A 20,619-nucleotide genomic window follows, 5' to 3' on the forward strand; every position below is an offset into this window, starting at 1 on the left:
ATCTTATTCGTTTCTTTCTAATACTTTTCCAAATGTCATTTCTTTGAAGAGATTTTCATCCTCAGTGAAAACTTACAACACTGAAAAAAATCATACCGTTCGCTTTTCACAATGTGAATTTTTACATTCGCTTGTATAGCAATCATTGCATTTAAAACACAGAGTGGCACATTGCAATGTGCCACTCTGTGTTTTAAATGTATCTTTCAGGGTTGATTAGAGAGGAATAGCAGGTTGCTAGGAGTTAAAGGGCGAGATTTATTCGAAGAAGACTCCGTCCGAAACTCAAAATGTTTAACTTCAACTTCAAATTGCCATTCTACCCCATCCTACCCCCCCCCCCCCCCCCCCCGCAAAATATTGAAAGCTCCTTTATGTCTGGATTGGAATGGAAACCGCAAACCTCGTCCATTCGTTCAACAGTGAATCATACTCGACCCAGTGCGCCAAAGAGGAGAAAACGACCGGTGTTTAAAGAAAGAAAAATAACAAGTTTGACCAATTCGATCACAGTCGAACCACACGTGAGGCATGCCTACGAAAGGTACCGTTTGCGACAGAAACCCGCATTTTGATTTATTTGATAAACATGGGAGATTTGATAAACATGGGAGATGAAGAGGAAAACACTAGTCGCGATTCAAAGGTGCTTTTTGCGACAGTTTTTTTCTAACATAGAGGATATTTAAACAGAAACAGGGGGAGAAGTCACGGACACACGTCTGTGAAAATGTCTATTTCAATTTTGGGAGACATACTTCCCGTCGAACACAGCGGCACAATCGATTGAATTTTCAGACACATCCATGCTGTTCGCAGAGACTGTTCTGATGGTTATGTAAAGCTTCGTGTGCGTGAAAAGGGCATTTGTCGACCAAGACAGGGTTATTTCACAGAGAGCTTACGGTCGTCCGATTTGCATTATACTGAACAGGAAGTTGGTTGACAAACAAACTGTTCAAAGCCAGACCGTGCGATGCATAAACACTGTTCTTAAAACCTCGAATGTGGTCGTTCGGTCCGTTCAATTAATGTAACCCTTATGCGCCTTACAACGAAATGCAAATATGCTCACGTTTGAATGCAATTTCCTTTCTCATTGCTGTTTTCCACACTGACCGCAAAATTGTCAGCGACTTCAGATTTTGACACAGTTGCCACTGAAAGACGACATTGCCCGTTGCGACTTTCGACAACTTCTTGAATCGTTGGCCACATAACCTCCCACAACCAGTGGGCATAAATGGTACCAAAGCTATCGCGTACTTACACCAGATACGCTGAACTACATTAATTTCTTACATTACATAAGCATCCCCCGCTGTGTATATGGTCACAGACGGATGAAAGAGATAACATCTATGATGTAACCAATTATACTGCGCAGTCAAACGTTTATTAATCTTGTGAGGACGGTAAAAATTCTGATATGCGGGGCACTGCCCTGTGCTGAGCTTCACTTTTCTCCTCCAGAGATGCTTGTGGAATAGCAAAGTGAATCAACTGTTTTAGATAAATCTTTGCTGAAAGAAACAGTACTAGCCACAGCATGGAGGGAGAAGTGAAATCCCTCATATACCTCCGTGGTCACTCGAACTGTAGTATTATTAGTACAGACCCTCCCTTCCTTCCTTCCTTCCTTCCCCAATCTTGCGGACACGTATGTGTTCCCGCTGTAGACCGTACGAGTTTTTGCACCGACAAGAAACAGGGGGCCTGTCCCTCGGGCTATGAGTGAATTATTCTTTAAGAAATGTAACTCGCTGCCTCACTCCAGTCCCTCCGCCACCAGCCATCCCTCCCCAGCATCCCCCACCTAACTGATAGCTAGCAGAGATAGAGGAACCGTTTTATACTGTGGGTAAGGTGGCGCTGCACGTAACAGCGTATTTTGCTCAAAATCACTTTTTTCGCAAAGATTCATTCAAATTTAATTAATATTTCAACCCAAGATCAAACTATTGGTTATGTTCACCTTTTAGCTTGTAAAGCAGTCGTAAGTTGGGCGAGAAAGAAGTGTAAATATATGCAAATTTAAGCAAATCACCCAATTTCCTGGCCTCTCTTTTCTCCCATTTTCAAGATTTCCGAAGAATTCAACTCAACTCTGGCCGAGTTTATACCCCTTAGTAAAAAAACCCAGCGCCTGTATTTCTGTTTTACGTCAGCCATCTCGGAAGAATTAGTGTAATCAACCTACAGTTATTCTTTCTCGTCATTGACTCCATTCGCCCCAGGACAAGTGGCCATTTTTCATGAATCTCGTTTATTTGTCTAAAATCGGGGTCGGATATATGCATGGTCACCCATTTATTCCGTATCTATGTCTCAACATGTCAAACAATGTAAGTAGTATCTTGTATCAAACAAGATTCATGACTTTGTCCCTTTAAGACCACAGGGTTCTCAGGGTCCGTTGTAAAGTGAACAAGAAATTAAACAATCAATTGTTTCGCTATTTATTTACTTATTTGTTTATTATTTACTTATTTATTTATTTGCGTGTTTGTTTGTTTGTTTGTTTGTTTGTTTGTTTTGTTGTTTACTTTTAATGTTAGGTATTGCAGAGGTTCACATTGATTGATAATAACTCTTGATTGATAGAGATTTATGAACTCTAAGCTATATAGGTAACAACAACAACAAAGTGAACTGAAGGCTGAAGTCAATCCCGTTCGGAGGCACTTCGGCACTTCACGGACATACAGAAGGCCACCCAAAACATTTGGCACTGAATCTTTGGAGACACTGGCTCAGAATTGAAGGGCCATCGATCTGATTGCTATGGAGCTGCCGCTCTTCAATAGGCGGTATGTTGAAGAACAAAGAGAATTATATGGAGCGTTACTTGCAATAGAGATCTTTTGGGACGAAAAGAACAATTTCGATATCCAAGTCTATACTACGTGTTTCCATGGCAATCATTAAGGGCTCAAAATATGTTTTCCAAAATCCAATTGATACTATTTTGGATTACTCAGAAACTTGGGCTGCCATAGTGAACAAGGTTGATGTCTCTTTCCATCCTACTTGTAATGATAATAATAATAATAATAACAAGGCAGTATTGCTGAAGGCAATGAGTACTTGGGCCGTGATAGAGTAATTTTGAGGACAATATATACTACTATTCAAATATGGTCTTGAATTTCCTCCTGTCAATGAGGCATTTGATTAACTGGTTATTAAACGAAGCAATGGCATGACAACGGCAAAATATGTCTAGCAACTTTTGTGGAGTTTGAGGCAGGGGTTCTTTATTTATAGCGGGAATTGCTTAAACTCCTTAAATATTCAAATTACGGCAAATTTCTTTTGTTCTCGATGGTAGATTTCTGATATTTAGATGGGCATATTTAGATTTCTACCCTATAGTTATCCCTATATACCAAAAATCGGACATCCAGCTCTATTGGCTTGCTCAGAATTAGATATGCGCATAATTAATGAGGTACAATATGTGGTGTCATAAGGTGTCCCATCATACCATTTATGAAGGTGTAGCACTTGTGGTTACTGAGTGTGGACAAATATATATATTTGAGGTCAAAGGTCATCGAGGTCACGTGACATTTTGTCAAAATAATTGTATTGCTAAGTTATTCCTACATACCAAAAATCAGACCTCTAGCTCTATTGGCGCGCTCAAAATTATATATGCGCATAATTATGAGGTACAATATGTGGTGTCATAAGGTGTCTTATCATACCAAATATGAAGGATGTAGCACTTGTGGTTACTGAGTTGTGGACAAATATATATATTTGAGGTCACAGGTCATTGAGGTCACGTCACATTTTGTCATAATAATTGTATTGCTAAGTTATTCCTATATACCAAAAATCAGACCTCTAGCTCTATTGGCTCGCTCAAAATGAGATATGCACATAATTAATGAGGTACAATATATGGTGTCATAAGGTGTCCTTTCATACCAAATATGAAGGGTGTAGCACTTGTGGTTACTGAGTTGTGGACAAATATGTATATTTGAGGTCAAAGGTCATTGAGGTCACCTGAAGTTTGTCAAACAAATTATATTGTTAACTTATCCCTATATACCAGAAATCAGACCTCTTGCTCTATTGGCTCGCTCATAATTAGATATGCACATAATTAATGGGGTACAATATGTGGCGTCATAAGGTGTCCCATCATACCAAATATGAAAGGTTTAGCACTTGTGGTTACTGAGTTATGGACAATAATGTATATTTGAGGTCAAAGGTCACCAAGGTCACATGATATTTTGTCAAAATGTCTGAGATATCTGCGTGAACCGATGGACTCACTGATGGACTCACGGACGGATATGAGCCAATCTATAAGCCCCCTGGACTTTATCCGTGGGGACAAAAAAACTGTGTCACTGCATCCTTTAGGCAATATGAATACGATGAGAAACTAAATTTTTATTTTTCTTGGCATCATACATGCGAATCTATGGAGAACTGCCTTATACATGGGAGTCTATGGAGGTGTAAACTAAAAAGTCCTCTAACACGGCCAAATTTGAAAGCATTGTGAAACAAATCGACGTGCATCTGTATGGGGTTGGGTACTAGGCGTGAACGGACGCACGGACATGACCAAACCTATAAGTCCCCTCGGACTTCGTCCATGGTGATTAAAAACAACGCAACAGTTATTACAGCTACACCGGCGGTAGGTTCATATCCAGAGCCCCGTACGGTCTGCCGCCGTCGCTTGAAAACAATCTCATGCACCCGGCCATATGGGCAGCTGGCCGGATGCATGACTTCCCGGAGAAGGCGAGCTGTCACGTTCAAGCTCAGGATTATTGTCGATCAAATCTCAGTAAATTTACCTTACCTAGATGAAATTGTGTCTATAGGCTGAAATTTCGCCGAAGTTTGACAAAATTACATCGATTTTTCAGGTTCATATGCGACATTTTTGAGTTTGAGTGCAGACAGAAGTAAGTTTTGAGGCAACATGGCTGCGACCCCATGTTGACCCCTAGCCCTGCGTACGATGCTATGTGCTACAGCTAACACACAGCATCGTACGCAGGGCCAGCGAGAGAGTTGCCGACATCGACGGTTATTTACGAGAAGTGAATAAAAGACTGTCATTTTTGGAAGCGATCGAGTAGCTGAGGTAGGCTGGGATACGACTTGGGCCCAAGAACGCTGAATTTCGGCAGTAATTTGGCTTTTTACGTCAAGTCCCAAAATGGATTTGAAGTCACCGACCCAACGTACGGGTCTTTGCAGGGCTGTGGTGAGCGGGGCGGTTAGCTGTAGCGGAACACACAGCATCCTACGCAGGGCTAGTTGACCCCCAAGTGAAAATGTGTTCGCGATCAAATCTTCCTATATTTTTTTTCAGAATTTCAACAAAATCATTGCTTCTTACATCTTTTGTAAAATATAAAATACTAAAATAAAACTGCGATGTGCCATGTCTCCAGATTTCTAAAATATCGTTCGTGACCGTTCGACGCAAACTTGTGACGCAGTTGAATGAAATTCAATACTGACCGCCAAATAATCTTAATGAGACGAGATCAGTCTAGACATCCTCCAAATTCTCCAACCATTCGCATTGGAGTTCAGCTCGCTTAGAGTATCATAACATTTTTCGGCCTTCTTTATTAGATCGACCCTAATATCTCCCATTTAGGAAATAAATACACAAGCTACCTCGACAAAACTTCGTGCACCATCCAAGACCAAACGCACTACAAATCTGTCTTGACGTCATCATCTCCTTACATGGTAATCGGCATACCGTATTTTTTAGCAAAGGGGACACAGAATACGTCGGAGTATTCAGTTTCAAAACGTATTACATTGTGTGATGTTGTCAAAAACAAGTCATGTTACTGCAGTGGTATAAATTACAAAACACAAAAGTTCAAATCAGTTTATTTTGGACTGGCTTTACCCAACATTTCATATTGTTTCTTATGCCAGATTTGACCACGTGCTTACTGGTGACCCCTTTTCATGCAAATTTTGTGTCAAATGATGTGTTCCCCTGGAAAAACAAACGTACGATTTCTAAATGAAGGAGGCGAAATTTGCCCTCAAGACGCGAAACTACCCCTTACGGGGTGTACCTAGCTATTTTTAACGAGCTTCTCGAATCTGCAGCTCTATTTCGAAATGATGGTCTGGTTTTCTCAGCTCAAGGATAAGTGTTCTCCATCGCTGTGGGCATTACTATTCTCAACCGGGGGTACAGTTTCCAGTCGTAATGTTTTTCATTGTGTCCGGGATATAAAACCTTTCCTTTTCAAACTTTCTCTTTGATTAACACTAATCCACATCTTGTCAGTGATTAAACATGTTTCAAGTTTAAATGTTAAATTCTGGTCTCGAGCCCTCCTGTTCGACCAAACCGAAATTACCCCTCCCACTTTGGCTCGTCCAGTGGGTGTAGCAAGGGTCGTGCCATCGCCTAGGAAACGGAGGGTGCATTAATTGTTGCATTTCGATGCACATTTTGATTATATTCAGAAGATTTTGTGGCCAGAACTCAGATAGAGAAGCATTTATATTCACATCTCACTTATTCAAGACTGGCTGAGAGCAGCACTTCGATTCAGTTAACATCATTACGCCATTTATTATGCCAAGAAAGATGAAGCCAATACATTTTGCCCTCCCTGGTCTCAGCCAGAAATGGTTATACCTTACAGTTTTTTCCCACGGAATGAAAACAAATGTACTTGGGCTGAGGCCCAAGTACATAATAATAATAAATTCTTCTTTATTTCACCCAAACTATGGATCAATGGGAACTCTGTGTTTGAACGGCTGAATAGTCACAAGAATTTCAGAGTGACTGACTTCCAAGAAAAACAGACCGACACACACCATGCGCCATGGCGTTCAAATGTTGACCACCAAAACAACAACAACGGCAAACTTTTGTACGAGGCGGTTTGCGACACTAGCTCAGAGTATCTGAGTCGGCGGATGTATAGCCGCCATCCTCTAGCACAGTAAACGATAGATGACATAATGAAGAATTCTAAGTCAACATAGAACGCAACAAGATAATGTTTCAAATTAATTGACTTCGTGTTTGTGCAGGGAGTGGGAGGAAAAACAGACAGACATCAGAGTAGACAATCATGGTTTTTGTCAGGTTGAACAAACTTTGCTGGTGTGAAATGCTTTCTAATCGTACAAGGATTGCGAGGCGAGACTGATGCGATCTGCCATCTCAGCGTTATTTTTGTCCTGCCATCACCGCCCAAACTCGTTGTATTGTACGTATTTTTATGTAGTCTGAGCCGTATGTTCACGCGGAATAAATATCTTTTATTGGTAAAATACACTTGATATAGTAACTACTAGGCTAAATGAAGAATGCTGGAAAAGTACTGAACAGGTTTCCACATTAACAAAGACCCGAGGGTTCCAGTTGCTCCTCCGAATTAGCTTAGTGAAGGACCCCCTATAGTCCAATCGTGTTCATATATGCAGATTGTACCCAATGTTCATCAAATGCGTCCTTCGAGCTTAGGGATCCTTGATTTCTCACAAGTAAAATCTATGGAGGCCAGAATACTTTTCGTGCAGTTTTCTTCCGATTATCAAAGACAGCATCGATGCTTCTGTTATTAGAAACTGTTATATTTAGACAGATACACGGCAACAACAGCAATCCAATCTTGAATTTCAAATAAATACAAAAAGCCAAAGATGGAAAGGGGATGGCGAACAACACAACCAGCATTCTGAAAATTACTGGCTACAATATATGTTGAATCGGACCAATAGATATCATCAAATAGTTTCTCAAGCACCTTTGATTCGGACATATTTAGGTATTAACGTTAGATATCCTCGGATGTCGCTGGAAGACGCCGACTGCCACAACCGGCAAGACAGAACCGGTCTTGAAGGGAAGGGATACAGGAGAGATCAGAAAAAATGAAAAGATTCAAAAGGGTTACTACAAATGCCAACTGAAAGAGGGGAGATATACTTCAAGCATTCTGCAAGAGGAATCACCTTAGTCATTCAACAAATGTTTATTACTGTGTTTGATGAAATAGAACATACAAATAAAGTATGCAAAATACTTTGGTTTAGCATCTTTAACATAGTGAAGATTTAACGAAAGCAACTTTGTAAAATATTGGATATAAAATAACACCACCTTGGTCTTTGAACCGTAACCTGTTAAAAGATCCGTCAAAGTTTGTAAAATGTAGGTGTAGTCTTAGAAGGCAGCTCTTCATGATTCATGAATGTGACATTGTTATATTATACCTTTGTCAATACCAGCGCATTTTTACGTCAGATTATTACTGATAGTGAACCCCTCTGGGCCCATGATGGACGAAAGCAAACTTTGCACTCCATAATGTACTCAGCTTCGCCTCGTACATTGTGTCGTCCAAAGTTGCTTACGTCCATTATGGGCTGGGAAAGGGTACTTTATTGCTTAAATATTGTTTTGTTAACTGCAAACATTCAAACTTTAAAGTATTTAAAATCAGTTGAAAATTCTAGTACAGTATTTCTGAACTGATTCAGTCTGTATACGTATAGAAACGTTCGCCATATGTTGGCCTGTATGGATTGTGCTTGCAAGCCAAATACGGCAATTTCAACACACTGTAGGATGTAGACTAGAACTATTTGTAAAAAAGGACAGAACAATGTATTAAAAGTTACTGATGCCGCCCATTAAACATTTTTTATTGTAAAAATCCTTGCATGTGTAACATGTAATCGTTATTTCTCTATACATATTGATAAAACTGGCAGTTTTTCGAAGGCTGGAGGGGGTCACTACATTTTTAGTCAGAAGGTAAGGGGTACTTGAACTGTTCAACTTCGGCAAGGATCTGAAAATCGGTCGAGATTTTAACTACAATTTCTCCGCTCTAGGCCATAAATAATGACAGTCCCTAAGATTTAGCAGCACTCGCACGGAATAGCCATCTCAGATGAGGAGAGAACGATACGCCCTCTGTCGTTTACTGTTGTGCAGTACTAGCGGTCAGAAGATTGTGGTGAAGTGCCAAGATAAAATACCGAAAGAGGGCGCTCTGTCCAAATATACTGATGTATATTATATAAAAAAGAGAGACAATAAGTTCAAATCATTTCTGGTTTTTGAACAATTTTCATTTTCCGTCGCTTACTTATGGCACCCTTAAGGTTTACAGTAGGGAGGGGCGTCAAATTCTTACGACTATCTAAAGAAAAGAACTCCCTGGACCCACAACCAAAAAATGACGACCCCCTCCTTTTGACAAGAGCAAAAGATATGATGATATTCTCCAAAATAGAAAAAAATTTGAAAACTGTGACAAAGTGCATAAAAATTGCAAAAAGATTATGACCTACTTTAAAAACTGTCATATTGCTCCAGTTTATGTACTCCCATCCAAGATCTAATGGTTTTAGCCTTGATGGGCGGAAACAATGATCAAGTCTCTGACAACTCTGCATACAGTTGGAAGTTTGACCGTTATTTTACAGATAACATAGCTAGCTTACTGCTTGATGAAGAAGCAGTAATTTGATTTTGACCGAAAAAAACAAATAAAAATGTTTTGTTTTAGGGGAGAGCTGGCCATCTGATTGGTATATTTTGCCCGCAGAAAGACGGGAGGATTAAAACGAGAATGGAACAGATATGAATATGAATTAAAATCGGGGCGAGCACTGGACAGAATGCTAAGAGGGGAGAAGGCCGTTACCTGGTCAATGCAATATCTATCGCTTCAATAACCTGTGTTACATCGCAAGATACCGAATCAAGGCTCGATAATGTCATGTGATCAATAAACATGACACTATATTCCTTATCTTTAGTGAAGATACGACGAGACAAAATACCGTAAGTGTTCGATAACATGTTGCCTGTTTATTGGATATGGGATGACAAGACCGATAATTCAACCAATTAGTTCTGCTTTTAATGATTGCCGAATTCTTTAACTTTGGCTAACAAGTATAGTTATAAAGTCCGCAATGATAAACGCAATTTCGTCTCATTTAAGTTCAATAAATCCAGAGATACAGGCTAATCACTTGAAACTCCCGACAGCTTATCATGATAATGAAATAAGTATTGACACGGATTGTCGACGATACTTTGAACAAACAATTTTGGTCCGGTTTATCTTCAGCGGGATAACATTTTTGTAATTATTAACTTTGATAAGTCATCATAGGAATGCTGTATCTAGATTATATTCTATAGCTCCCTTGTACAGGGGGAATATCACTTCTCGCGTTACGTGTCACAGCGTAACTGGACCGGGAAACTCATCCACTGATTAGTAAACACGCGACCTTTTGAACCTGCTTAATAATGGCCTGGTTTGAAAGCAATTTATTAAATACCTACAATGGATAAAAATATCCAGTATTAGAACTATTTGGGGAGTTTCAAGTACGATTTATTATCACCAAGTTTATTTCATCCTTCCAATTTCTTTGTGTTTTTAAAATTCTGATACATTGATTCAACCAGCCATCCAAATATAGTTTTAACACGATTGGAACTAATTTGGGATAATTGGATGGTGAAAATGCCGATTTAATCTACAAATGTACGCTCATCTGCTTTTTGTTTTACATTGCACACTAGCTCTGATGAGTAATTTGCAATATTGCAACATTCAGCGATACGGCACCTACCACTTTTGAGAAATTTGAAAAATATGAAAATCCAATCATCCCAAATTTACGGTATAATAGTTCCAATCGTGTTTTTTGTGGTTTATTTGGGTGAAGACATCCACAGATCTAGCTGCAATAATTGTAGCCTTGGTTGGCCGTGGGGTTGGGCTTCTGTCGTGCGGCTCGCGCCTTGCCCCAACCACCTTGCTTGGTTTGGGCAAGGCGCGAGCCGCACAACAGATAGGAAGCCCAACCCAACGGCAAACCAAGGCTACAATTATTGCAGCTACCACAGATCAAGCTTGAAACCCTGAAAGATATCTAGGGAGTCTTAACAGCTGATCATTGGAGTGTTTTGGTTGTCAGCAGAGGACGAATACCAAATTACCGTACAATAAATAGGCAGAATCATTGCCGTTTCATTTCTCGACTGCTCTTAGTAATAAATCATTAAACAATATTGTCAGCTTTGGAACTATATCGGTAACATTTAAAATATAATGCAATGGGTAAACAAATAAATAGCTTCCTATTTTTGCTCAAACAAATTTCCTTTTAATCCTAGTCTGCCTCAAAGCCAGGACACAATCTTATTCTGCTTTGTATTTGTGTAGTCTCCGTTCATTGGCAGCTTCAATAGATTGCTAATCATTATTGGTTTATCAATGCCATTATAAGGGAGCATTCAGTTATTAAGGCCAGGGGTAAGCCGGCGAGATCCAAGGGGGAGGGTCACCCTAAATTTGGAACCTGCAAAGGGGTCATGTATTTTTCAAACAGCACAGAGGGGCGTCACTTGATTTTCATAAGTATCCATCCCGTCAAAAAGCAGTTTCAGTTTACAAAAATATTCTGGGAAATAAAATGATTCTCTGCATGATTTCATGCACTGAAGTCTGCATAATTCCATTCTCGGAAGTCATTTCACGGTAAATCTGAATAAAAGTATCTATATTATTTGTCACATGAACATCTTGCCCTGGCAACCTCTATCTTATCTTCTTGTAAATTAAGCTCGCTGAGAGCAAATGATCAATTCCTATCGGCCCTTGACGGAGGTGGAAGAAGATTGCTGCGGATCCGTAGCCCTACCACTCCCTTTGCTGGTCGTGTTGGGGGACACAACCAGCAAAGGGAGTGGTAGGGCTACGGATCCGCAGCAAGAAAAAGACAGCAAAAGAAGGCAGAGCAAGAAAAACAGCACAAGGATTACGACTGAATGTCCATAGTGATGAATGGCTCACTTTCGAAATTACATGTACAAGAACGGAACAAATACTCAATTCATCACAAACTGTCAACCAAAGGGAACAATATCGAGACCTAATCAAAGCAGTACCTGTGATGTACTCAGGAGAGAACAAAAAAAAATGGAAACTCAAAGAAGGATCATAAATCATTTAGAAACTATTCAGAAGATCGTGTCTATAGGGAAGAGTACTTTACGCAAGGGTTGGCGAACCTTGGTTTGATTTTTTACTGCATGGGGACGATGATGATGATGATGATTTTCATATTTTATTAAAATTAATAATAATTTTCATATTTTTTATCCTAAATAAGCCTGGATTCCCTGTGGTGAGACATGACCGTTGGATTCAAAATGTCAATGGATACATTTGTTGGAAGCATCAGCGATGATCATAATACAGGGTTCAAAGTTAACAATAGTTGCAGTTATTTTGTATCAAGGTTAAAATGTCAGAGCGAGGAAAACTATCAGGGGCATTTTTTTAAAGTTTTCCTAGACTGAGAAAAATTTTGAGCGCCAATTGATAAAAGTTATGACATATCTAAAGAACGTTGGGCAAGGTCCAATTTTGGTAGAAATTTGTATTGGTCTGAGGGTACCTATGACGGCTCATAAATACAAACTTACCCTCCCCCCCTCCCCACCAAGTTAATGTTGAGTAACACTATAGCTTATAATCGGTCAAAGTCTTGCGGACTTTGTTCTTGGATGCAGCGAATCTTGGAATATCGCATATTAGCAGCTGGATGGTATTAGATGTTAATTCCGTTGTAATGGTACCTCATTCATACAGGAATATATGTGTAACTTTATAACCTGACTTTCACATCCTAAAAATCTATCTCCTCACTTCAGTTTTACTGATGTCATTGGTGTCAAACCAAACAGACTCTGGAAAATTCACAGTAGAAAGTGTGTACAGACTATGTTGACAAGCTAATCGCTGGGCAGGTAGGGATGATATAGGGAGTGGAACCATAGGGAACCCAGAAATCTGGATGTTGTTGTTGTTTGTATTGTTGTTGTTTATGTGTTATTGTTGTTGTTGACCAATAATATTCAACGAACATAACTGCTGTGTTGTTTTAAATGTTTCAAACATAATGTAGATGTCATAAGAAACGCTACAAGAACACTACCATTACTTAGCCCGATACAACTCTGCTAACGTACACTCACTTCATACACTTACCAGAGAGTTGTATCGGGCCAAGTAATGGTAGTGTCCTTGTAGCGTTTCTTATGACATCTACGTTACGTTTGAAACATTAACAACAACACAACAGTTATGTTCGTCGAATTTTATTGGTCAACAACAACAACAACAACACATAAACAACAATACAAACAACAACAACAACCAGATTTCTGGGTTCCCTATGGCGGAACAAGTAGTTACTGTGCTTTACAAACAGAATAAAGGAAAATAACCAAATGGAGCTCTTCAATATCACTGGTGTGTGCTATGGTTGATGGAACGTTGCTTCTCATGGATTTTCTCCAGATATATTTGTTGAAGACGGCATAGAAAGCATACAACAGAGGTGTATGAACTACTTAACACAGCAGGTGTGATTACTGAGCAGATGGGGACAAAGTCAAGGTCTATTAACATAATTTATTCGGCAAAACTGAAGTATGCTGGGGCAACACTAAGCTGTATTACTATTGAACACTATCTTAGATGGTCTGTTTGCATTTATTCATCATGAAAGGCACCCCCAGACGAGCATTCATTCCTACTACCAGTAAGGGTATGCAGGCTCTGTATTCTTCAAAATGCCAATCATTTTGGTTTCATATGATAAACTCCCTCCACAGAAAGAGTAGAAGTGGGTCTGTTTATGAGCATGTACTGGATCCGGATAGACCTGGAGTTGGAGCATGGAGACCGTTCATGCTGGACCTCTATGTCAGGTATCCACCCCTACAGTGTTCTGTACAACAGCCAGATTTCTAGTGAGATGGGTGTATGGCAGTTGTTTGATTTTTTTGCGGGTAGCACAATTGGAATGGAGATATGGTGCAGTTTCCTTGCTTTCTTGTGTGTGATGAGAATTGAAAATTGCAAGTGAATATTTTCAGCGTGGTATGTGCATTACTGGTTAAAAAATCGTTCATTCAAGTCCTGATGTGGAAGCCACTACTGTATGGAATGTAACTGCACTGAGGGAGTGACTTCATTTGTGGGGGGAAAAAAACACACGAGAGATGATCAGTTTCTGTACAAAAACCAGCAAAAATCTTAGATAATTTATTTATTCTGAAAATGTCAAGAAAAAAAACGTCACCATTTTCAACATTTTGTTTTCTCAAGTCCAAATTACTCCTGGTTACTTGAAACGTACACAGAGCCAAAACAAAAACAATGCACTCTCCCACTTGTGCACAAAATCAGCTACCGAGCTTCCACTACTCTTACAAAAAAAGAAAGAGAGCAGTTTCCATGGCAACTTCATCTGTTGTAAGAGTAGTGCGATAACAAGGGCTAAAAATTGCACTATTTAGTGTAACAGAAGCGTTTCAAAAAAAAAAGCAAACACTTCGGCTTTCAGCTTCTTTTTATACTCATAAATTCTTCTATGTGTTGAACTATTCAAGTGGCTATAGCTGGAACTACACATAGAAAGAGACAAAATTTACTATTTACACAGGAACAATAGCTATAGAAAAATCTACATTTTTCTTTCTTTAACTTACAGGCAGAAAAAAAAATATCATCTGAATATTCTCTTCCAGCAAAACGGTGTGACAACTTAAAGAGAGAACTGTTCATGTTTCTGAGGCACATTCTTTCTGACCGTCAAACTTATTCCCTGATGCTTTTCTTGTTTTACTCGGAGCTTTCCAGACTTTCCCACTTTGATTCACTGCGGACAGTGGCTGTCCTCCCCTCTATTGGTCATGTGAATCAAACGCATTGAAACAAAGCAAGTTACAAATAGTGCACTTTTCCAAATCTCTTAGTCAAAAACTTCTGTCACGGCATCACTTCAGTTTCCTCAGGCATCACCAGGGTTTATCACTGTAACTGGCAATGACCTACGACCCCCCCTCCCCCAAAGTCAAAATTTATTTGTCACACTTCACTGGAGGAAAGCATACCTACACTCAATCCTGGTTTTATAATCATATTTTTTAAACAGTGCATTAAAAAGCCAAAGATTTTACAAGCAAACTTGTCAAGTCTTACAAGAAACAAAAAAATTATTAAGTTTACAAAGCAAACACAAAGGCAGTTTTATCAGCCAAAAATAATATATATATATAATATATATATTCAGAGCTTTTCTTGGATATGTTGAGAAAATGGTACTGTTAGGGATTTTGCTTCCAAGGGACAATTGAAAGTTAGTTCAAAACAGAATCTGATGTTTTGTTCATTACCACTGTCAAAGTGCTACAAGAAAACAGCCAAACTTAGAGGTCATTGCGTTTTTGTGATTGATAACAGGAACAAGAATACTCCTTATAAACACGAGGAGTTTAGTGTTTGGACGCTCGATGGTTGTGCGGGTAGGGCTGGCCAAATCTAGTTTTAACTCGGGGCTCAACAGGACCAAGTATTGAGGTAAATCCAAACTCATGGTTCTGAAACTCTACAAAAAAGTACTCATTGTTCCATCAAAACCAGTGGAATTGTAGAGTCACTGGGTTAGATGATATGGTCCGAGGACCCCCAAGTCACAAGCTTTGCTCAGCCCCAGAATGTGTGCATCTGCAAGGTCTCATAAAATACAAAGCAAGGCTTTATGTGAATACGCCAGTTTTCAGACCTGTTCTTTCAGCATGGCTGTCATAAAGAAAACTACTGCACACTGGAAAGGATACATATATGTATACATATATGCATATGCATGGCTGTGTATTACCAAGTGTGTGTGTACATACATAGTGTACTGTATGTTGAGAATCACCCTTCACAACACGCATGATGACCCAGAAAAATAGTCTATACCAAAGTGAAGTGGGTCAGATTATCATCTTAGTCAAGGTGAAATGGAGAAGGTGGGGAGAAAATACTTGCCGACGTATTCAAAACAACACAGGTGCACTTTTTTGTATCACTATCGTATCATCCCTGAGAAAAAAAAGCAAACAGAGTGAGTGCACCACATTCCCCTAACACCGCCATCAGAGTGAGTGCACCATATTGCCCTCACACTGCCATCAGACAGAGTGAGTGTACCACACTGCCCTCACACTACCATCAGACAGAGTGAGTGCACCACATTCCCCTAACACCGCCATCAGATAGAGTGAGTGCACCAAATTGCCCTCACACTACCATCAGACAGAGTGAGTGCACCACATTGCCCTCACAGCGCCATCAGATAGAGTGAGTGCACCACATTGCCCTCACAGTGCCATCAGACAGAGTAAGTGTACCACACTGCCCTCACACTACCATCAGACAGAGTGAGTGCACCACATTGCCCTCACACTACCATCAGACAGAGTGAGTGTACCACATTGCCCTCACAGTGCCATCAGACAGAGTAAGTGTACCACACTGCCCTCACACTACCATCAGACAGAGTGAGTGTACCACACTGCCCTCACACTACCATCAGACAGAGTGAGTGTACCACATTGCCCTCACACTACCATCAGACAGAGTGAGTGGACCGCATTGCCCTCACAGTGCCATCAGACAGAGTAAGTGTACCACACTGCCCTCACACTACCATCAGACAGAGTGAGTGTACCACATTGCCCTCACACTACCATCAGACAGAGTGAGTGCACCGCATTGCCCTCACAGTGCCATCAGACAGAGTAAGTGTACCACACTGCCCTCACACTGCCATCAGACAGAGTGAGTGTACCACACTGCCCTCACACTACCATCAGACAGAGTGAGTGTACCACATTGCCCTCACACTACCATCAGACAGAGTGAGTGCACCACATTCCCCTAACACCGCCATCAGATAGAGTGAGTGCACCAAATTGCCCTCACACTACCATCAGACAGAGTGAGTGCACCACATTGCCCTCACAGCGCCATCAGATAGAGTGAGTGCACCACATTGCCCTCACACTGCCATCAGAGTGAGTGAACCACATTGCCCTCACACCACCATAACACCTTATGGGATTCTGAAATCTTTTTTTGTTGCATTTCTTGTGACTCAAAGCGAAATAACAGCTTTCTTCTATGCTAGGAAAAGATGAGGGATCTTTCTGTGCTCAAAGTTTGAAATACAATGAACTATAATACAAAGGGTACGAAGATCTGCACGCCACAGAAATGTCTGCACTCTAGAGTATCTTGTTAAAATGCAGGGAGCTGACAGAGGCCAAGTTAAAATTCCCAAGAACAGCACATGGTCTTCTGAAGCACGCGACAGAAGTTGCAGAACAGAGAAAAATATTTCCTTGTGGCAAAAATGTGTCTGAAGCTTGTAGAATCTTGAAGTGTTCAGGGATTTATCTTCCATATGAACTGCAAACATTGATTGTACGTGAAACTGCATGAAGTTTGTTTTTTTGACTTTCTTTTGTATATTGTAGCAAAATACAATAATAAATATCTTCAGTTGCATTTGTACATTTCACATCGCAATGTACACTTTTTTTGAAAATAGTCCATGTTTCACATGGGAGCAATGTCCACGCATTACAAAGTCTTGTCTCTATGTGAAATTTGACTCCACTCCTAGTAGATGACTTCGTACAACGTTGCTTTCTTGTCTCCACTTCCCGTCACAATGTACTTGTCGTCGATGGAAATGTCACAACTCAATACTGATGAAGATTCCTTGGACTGGGAATAAATGAAGAAAAATAAAAAAAAGATCAGTCAAATAGCTAATACTTAGGAAAAAGGGAAAGCTGATACAAAGTTCATTACTTGTGTGCTGAATTTCCTAAACTGGTGGCCTGGCACTTTCACACAAGCAGTCCCTCACACTTCATCTTCTTAAAGGTATACAGTCACCTGTTCCAATTTTGCCACAGTTACCATAGAAAGAGAAAATCTATCAAATCACAGATTTAAGCGGGTGGCCGCTTTTTAAAAACAGGGCCCTAACATGGGTATTTTGAATACCAAGGAACGTCCCTTTGACCATATATGGGCATATTTAGATTACAGGTGACTGTATATCTTTAACTATGATAGATAACATTGTATCTCAAGGCATTGGGAGTTCTATTAACAGGGAATCCACACATATGCTTGGATCTTCGATTGTCCAGGGAAGCTTACAGACTCAGCCCTATTATTCATATGATATTAACCCTTTGAGTGCTGCAATTTTTCCAACCAAAACTTCAGTGTAACATTTTATAAATTTTTATGAATTTTTCTGCAATTTTTTTGATAATTTTCAACCAAATGGACATCATATTTCATTGACCACAGTTTCTTATCAAATGTTTGGCAAAAATCTGAAAAAAATAACTGAAGTATAATTTATAAAGGTGGTAAAAAATTGCTTTTAGAAAATAACTTTAGTCCAATTCCCTTACCTGGAATATACTTGCACCATAGGGTGTCCTCCATGCGTTGAGCAAGTTGTCTTTCCCTGTGCTGACAAACCACTTTCCGCACTGTGCAAATTTCAGTGAGAGTACGCAACTTTCATGCAGGTGCAGCTGGTACTTGTCTGGCTTGGTGTGGTGTAGTACTTCAACGTTGCTGCTTTCCATTCTGGGAGGAGAGATGGTGAAAAAAATTCAACGTTAGAAAGCGGAGTGGCTGTGAGGGAAAAAAGCTTACACTGAGAAGAAGCAAAAAATCAGAAAGTACACACAAGGAGCACCATTTGTCGGTGTGTGACTTCTATCTTGAATTGTCATCAAATCTGATGCATTTCAAAATGTTTCTGATTTAACCTTTTCACCGCCATGGTTTAGCCCAAACCCATTGTTAGCAATGGTGATTGTGGACCTGTTTACAGGGAATTGGGGGTGAACAGGTTAAAGGGGCAGGTTTTTATCAGCTTTATCTCTGAGTAAATTGACTAGCTGTACACACTTTCAAAGGAGAACAATGGGCTAAAATTACATAGCCAATGTCAACAACCACTAATGTGTGAACCAGGGATTGGAAACTGCCCCTTTAACCATGTACAGAAACTATCATAGGGCTATTTCTCCTTCTTACATAGGATGACATACTTGTGATGCTTTGCTTGGTAGAGACAGACAGGACTTGAGGACAAGAACTTACCCAACAGCGAGCCACTCTCCCGTGGGGCAGTAACCCAGGGAGAATATCTGAGATGTGAAGTCATGCTGTTGCAGTTGACGACCCTGTGGTGAGAAAAAAACAAACAAATGTATTCCTTGATACACTGCAGGAACGATGTCAACACTGTATTTCAATCACCAGTATATAAAGTGAATGCAAAGTACATGGCAGATTGACGTCATTTCTGCATCAGTTTTAACTTAGTATCTTTGTGGCAAGCATAATTGCCACAACAGAATGATACGTCAACTGGCCTGTAATCATTATATGTAGGCACTTTGACCTGCACGTCAAACAACATGGAGGTAACCCTGAACCCAGAGATGCAATGCTTGGTCGAAACCAACAATAATCATCTTTCATGGATGGACAGAAGGAAGTAACACAGTGTCAGTCACTTACTTCTCGGAGGTCCCATGACCGTACTGTGTTGTCTAATCCGCCAGTCCATAGTTTAGTACCATCGGATGAAATATCGATACAACTGGCGCCATCTGTGTGGCCCTGGAATTGCCTGTCAAAATAATATGATATGATAGCGGTAAGAGGTGGAATAAAAATGCTCTGATATGCCATTTACACAAGTCTTGAATACCATTCACTTTAACCAGCTCGTAATTTTTCATTCCAGCTTTTCAGCACATTTTTCAACAGATTAATCCATCATTCATGACTTGAAGTGGGCACGGTACTGTGATACTGGAAGACAGTAAATTATGTGGGGTTGTGCATTCAATCAGTACACGTAGTTTGAAAATGTACAATATGTAACACGAGTAAGGATGATAAAATGCTTCATAATTTGGATTTGTTGAGTTGTCTGTACCCCTATCATACACCCGTCTCTTCTATTAAATCATTATCTGTATCATTTTGAATCCTGCGTGTTAAGGTAGTGTGCACCTCAAAAGTGAAAGGCTTCCACTTTTGCTTAAACTTTCCTCAAGGAAACTTTAAACCATTCTCTTACCAAATCAAGAATAGAAATCACGGGTCACCATGCAAAGTTTGGCTCTAGAGAAACAAATTACCTAACATTTACCGATATTTGGAATTCAAAATGGCTGCAATCCCTGTGTCACAGAAAATTAAATTTTAGATTTTTGAAAAACTAAGATGGTGAAAATGTTTCTCTACTCCAAAAGCTTCAAAAAGAGCCCCCATCCAATAAGTGGTAAATTAGAAAATACTGTAAGTGTAAATATTTGGGAGTTCGAATATCCGTCCCCGAGGCGCATTCTACCTTTTGCGTGCAATCTCGAAGTGAATTGTTTGATTGAGGGTGTTGACACTGAAAGTATAACATACGCAATTTTATGGTCCCATGTTGATAAAAGATTTCAACTCACCTGACAAGTGTCTGATTGTGGAGGTCCCAAACCGCTATGTTTCCATCACTACAGCAACTAAAACAAACTTTGGAGTCTGGACTAATGGCCAAAGCGTAGCAAGCGGGTGCGCTGGAGGTCAGTTCAGCTTTGATGCGAGGAGTGGGTGCCGCTAGATCCCATATTGACAGAGTACTGGCTTCGCCACCGACCAG

General features: G+C 40.0%; 1 protein-coding gene across 1 annotated transcript in view; it reads right to left on the reverse strand.

Moving 5' to 3' along the window:
- Positions 1-14,094: 14,094 nt before the first annotated feature.
- Positions 14,095-20,619, reverse strand: part of LOC139121487 (transducin-like enhancer protein 4) — a 42,197-nt gene continuing 35,672 nt past the window's right edge. The window contains 5 exon segments of the mRNA XM_070686391.1: positions 14,095-17,645; positions 18,353-18,533; positions 19,056-19,138; positions 19,479-19,590; positions 20,426-20,619. Coding sequence (XP_070542492.1) covers positions 17,538-17,645; positions 18,353-18,533; positions 19,056-19,138; positions 19,479-19,590; positions 20,426-20,619 — 678 coding nt within the window. The 3' untranslated portion in view covers positions 14,095-17,537.

The sequence above is a fragment of the Ptychodera flava genome, chromosome 21 (genome assembly GCF_041260155.1).
Source record: "Ptychodera flava strain L36383 chromosome 21, AS_Pfla_20210202, whole genome shotgun sequence".
Lineage (NCBI taxonomy): Eukaryota > Metazoa > Hemichordata > Enteropneusta > Ptychoderidae > Ptychodera > Ptychodera flava.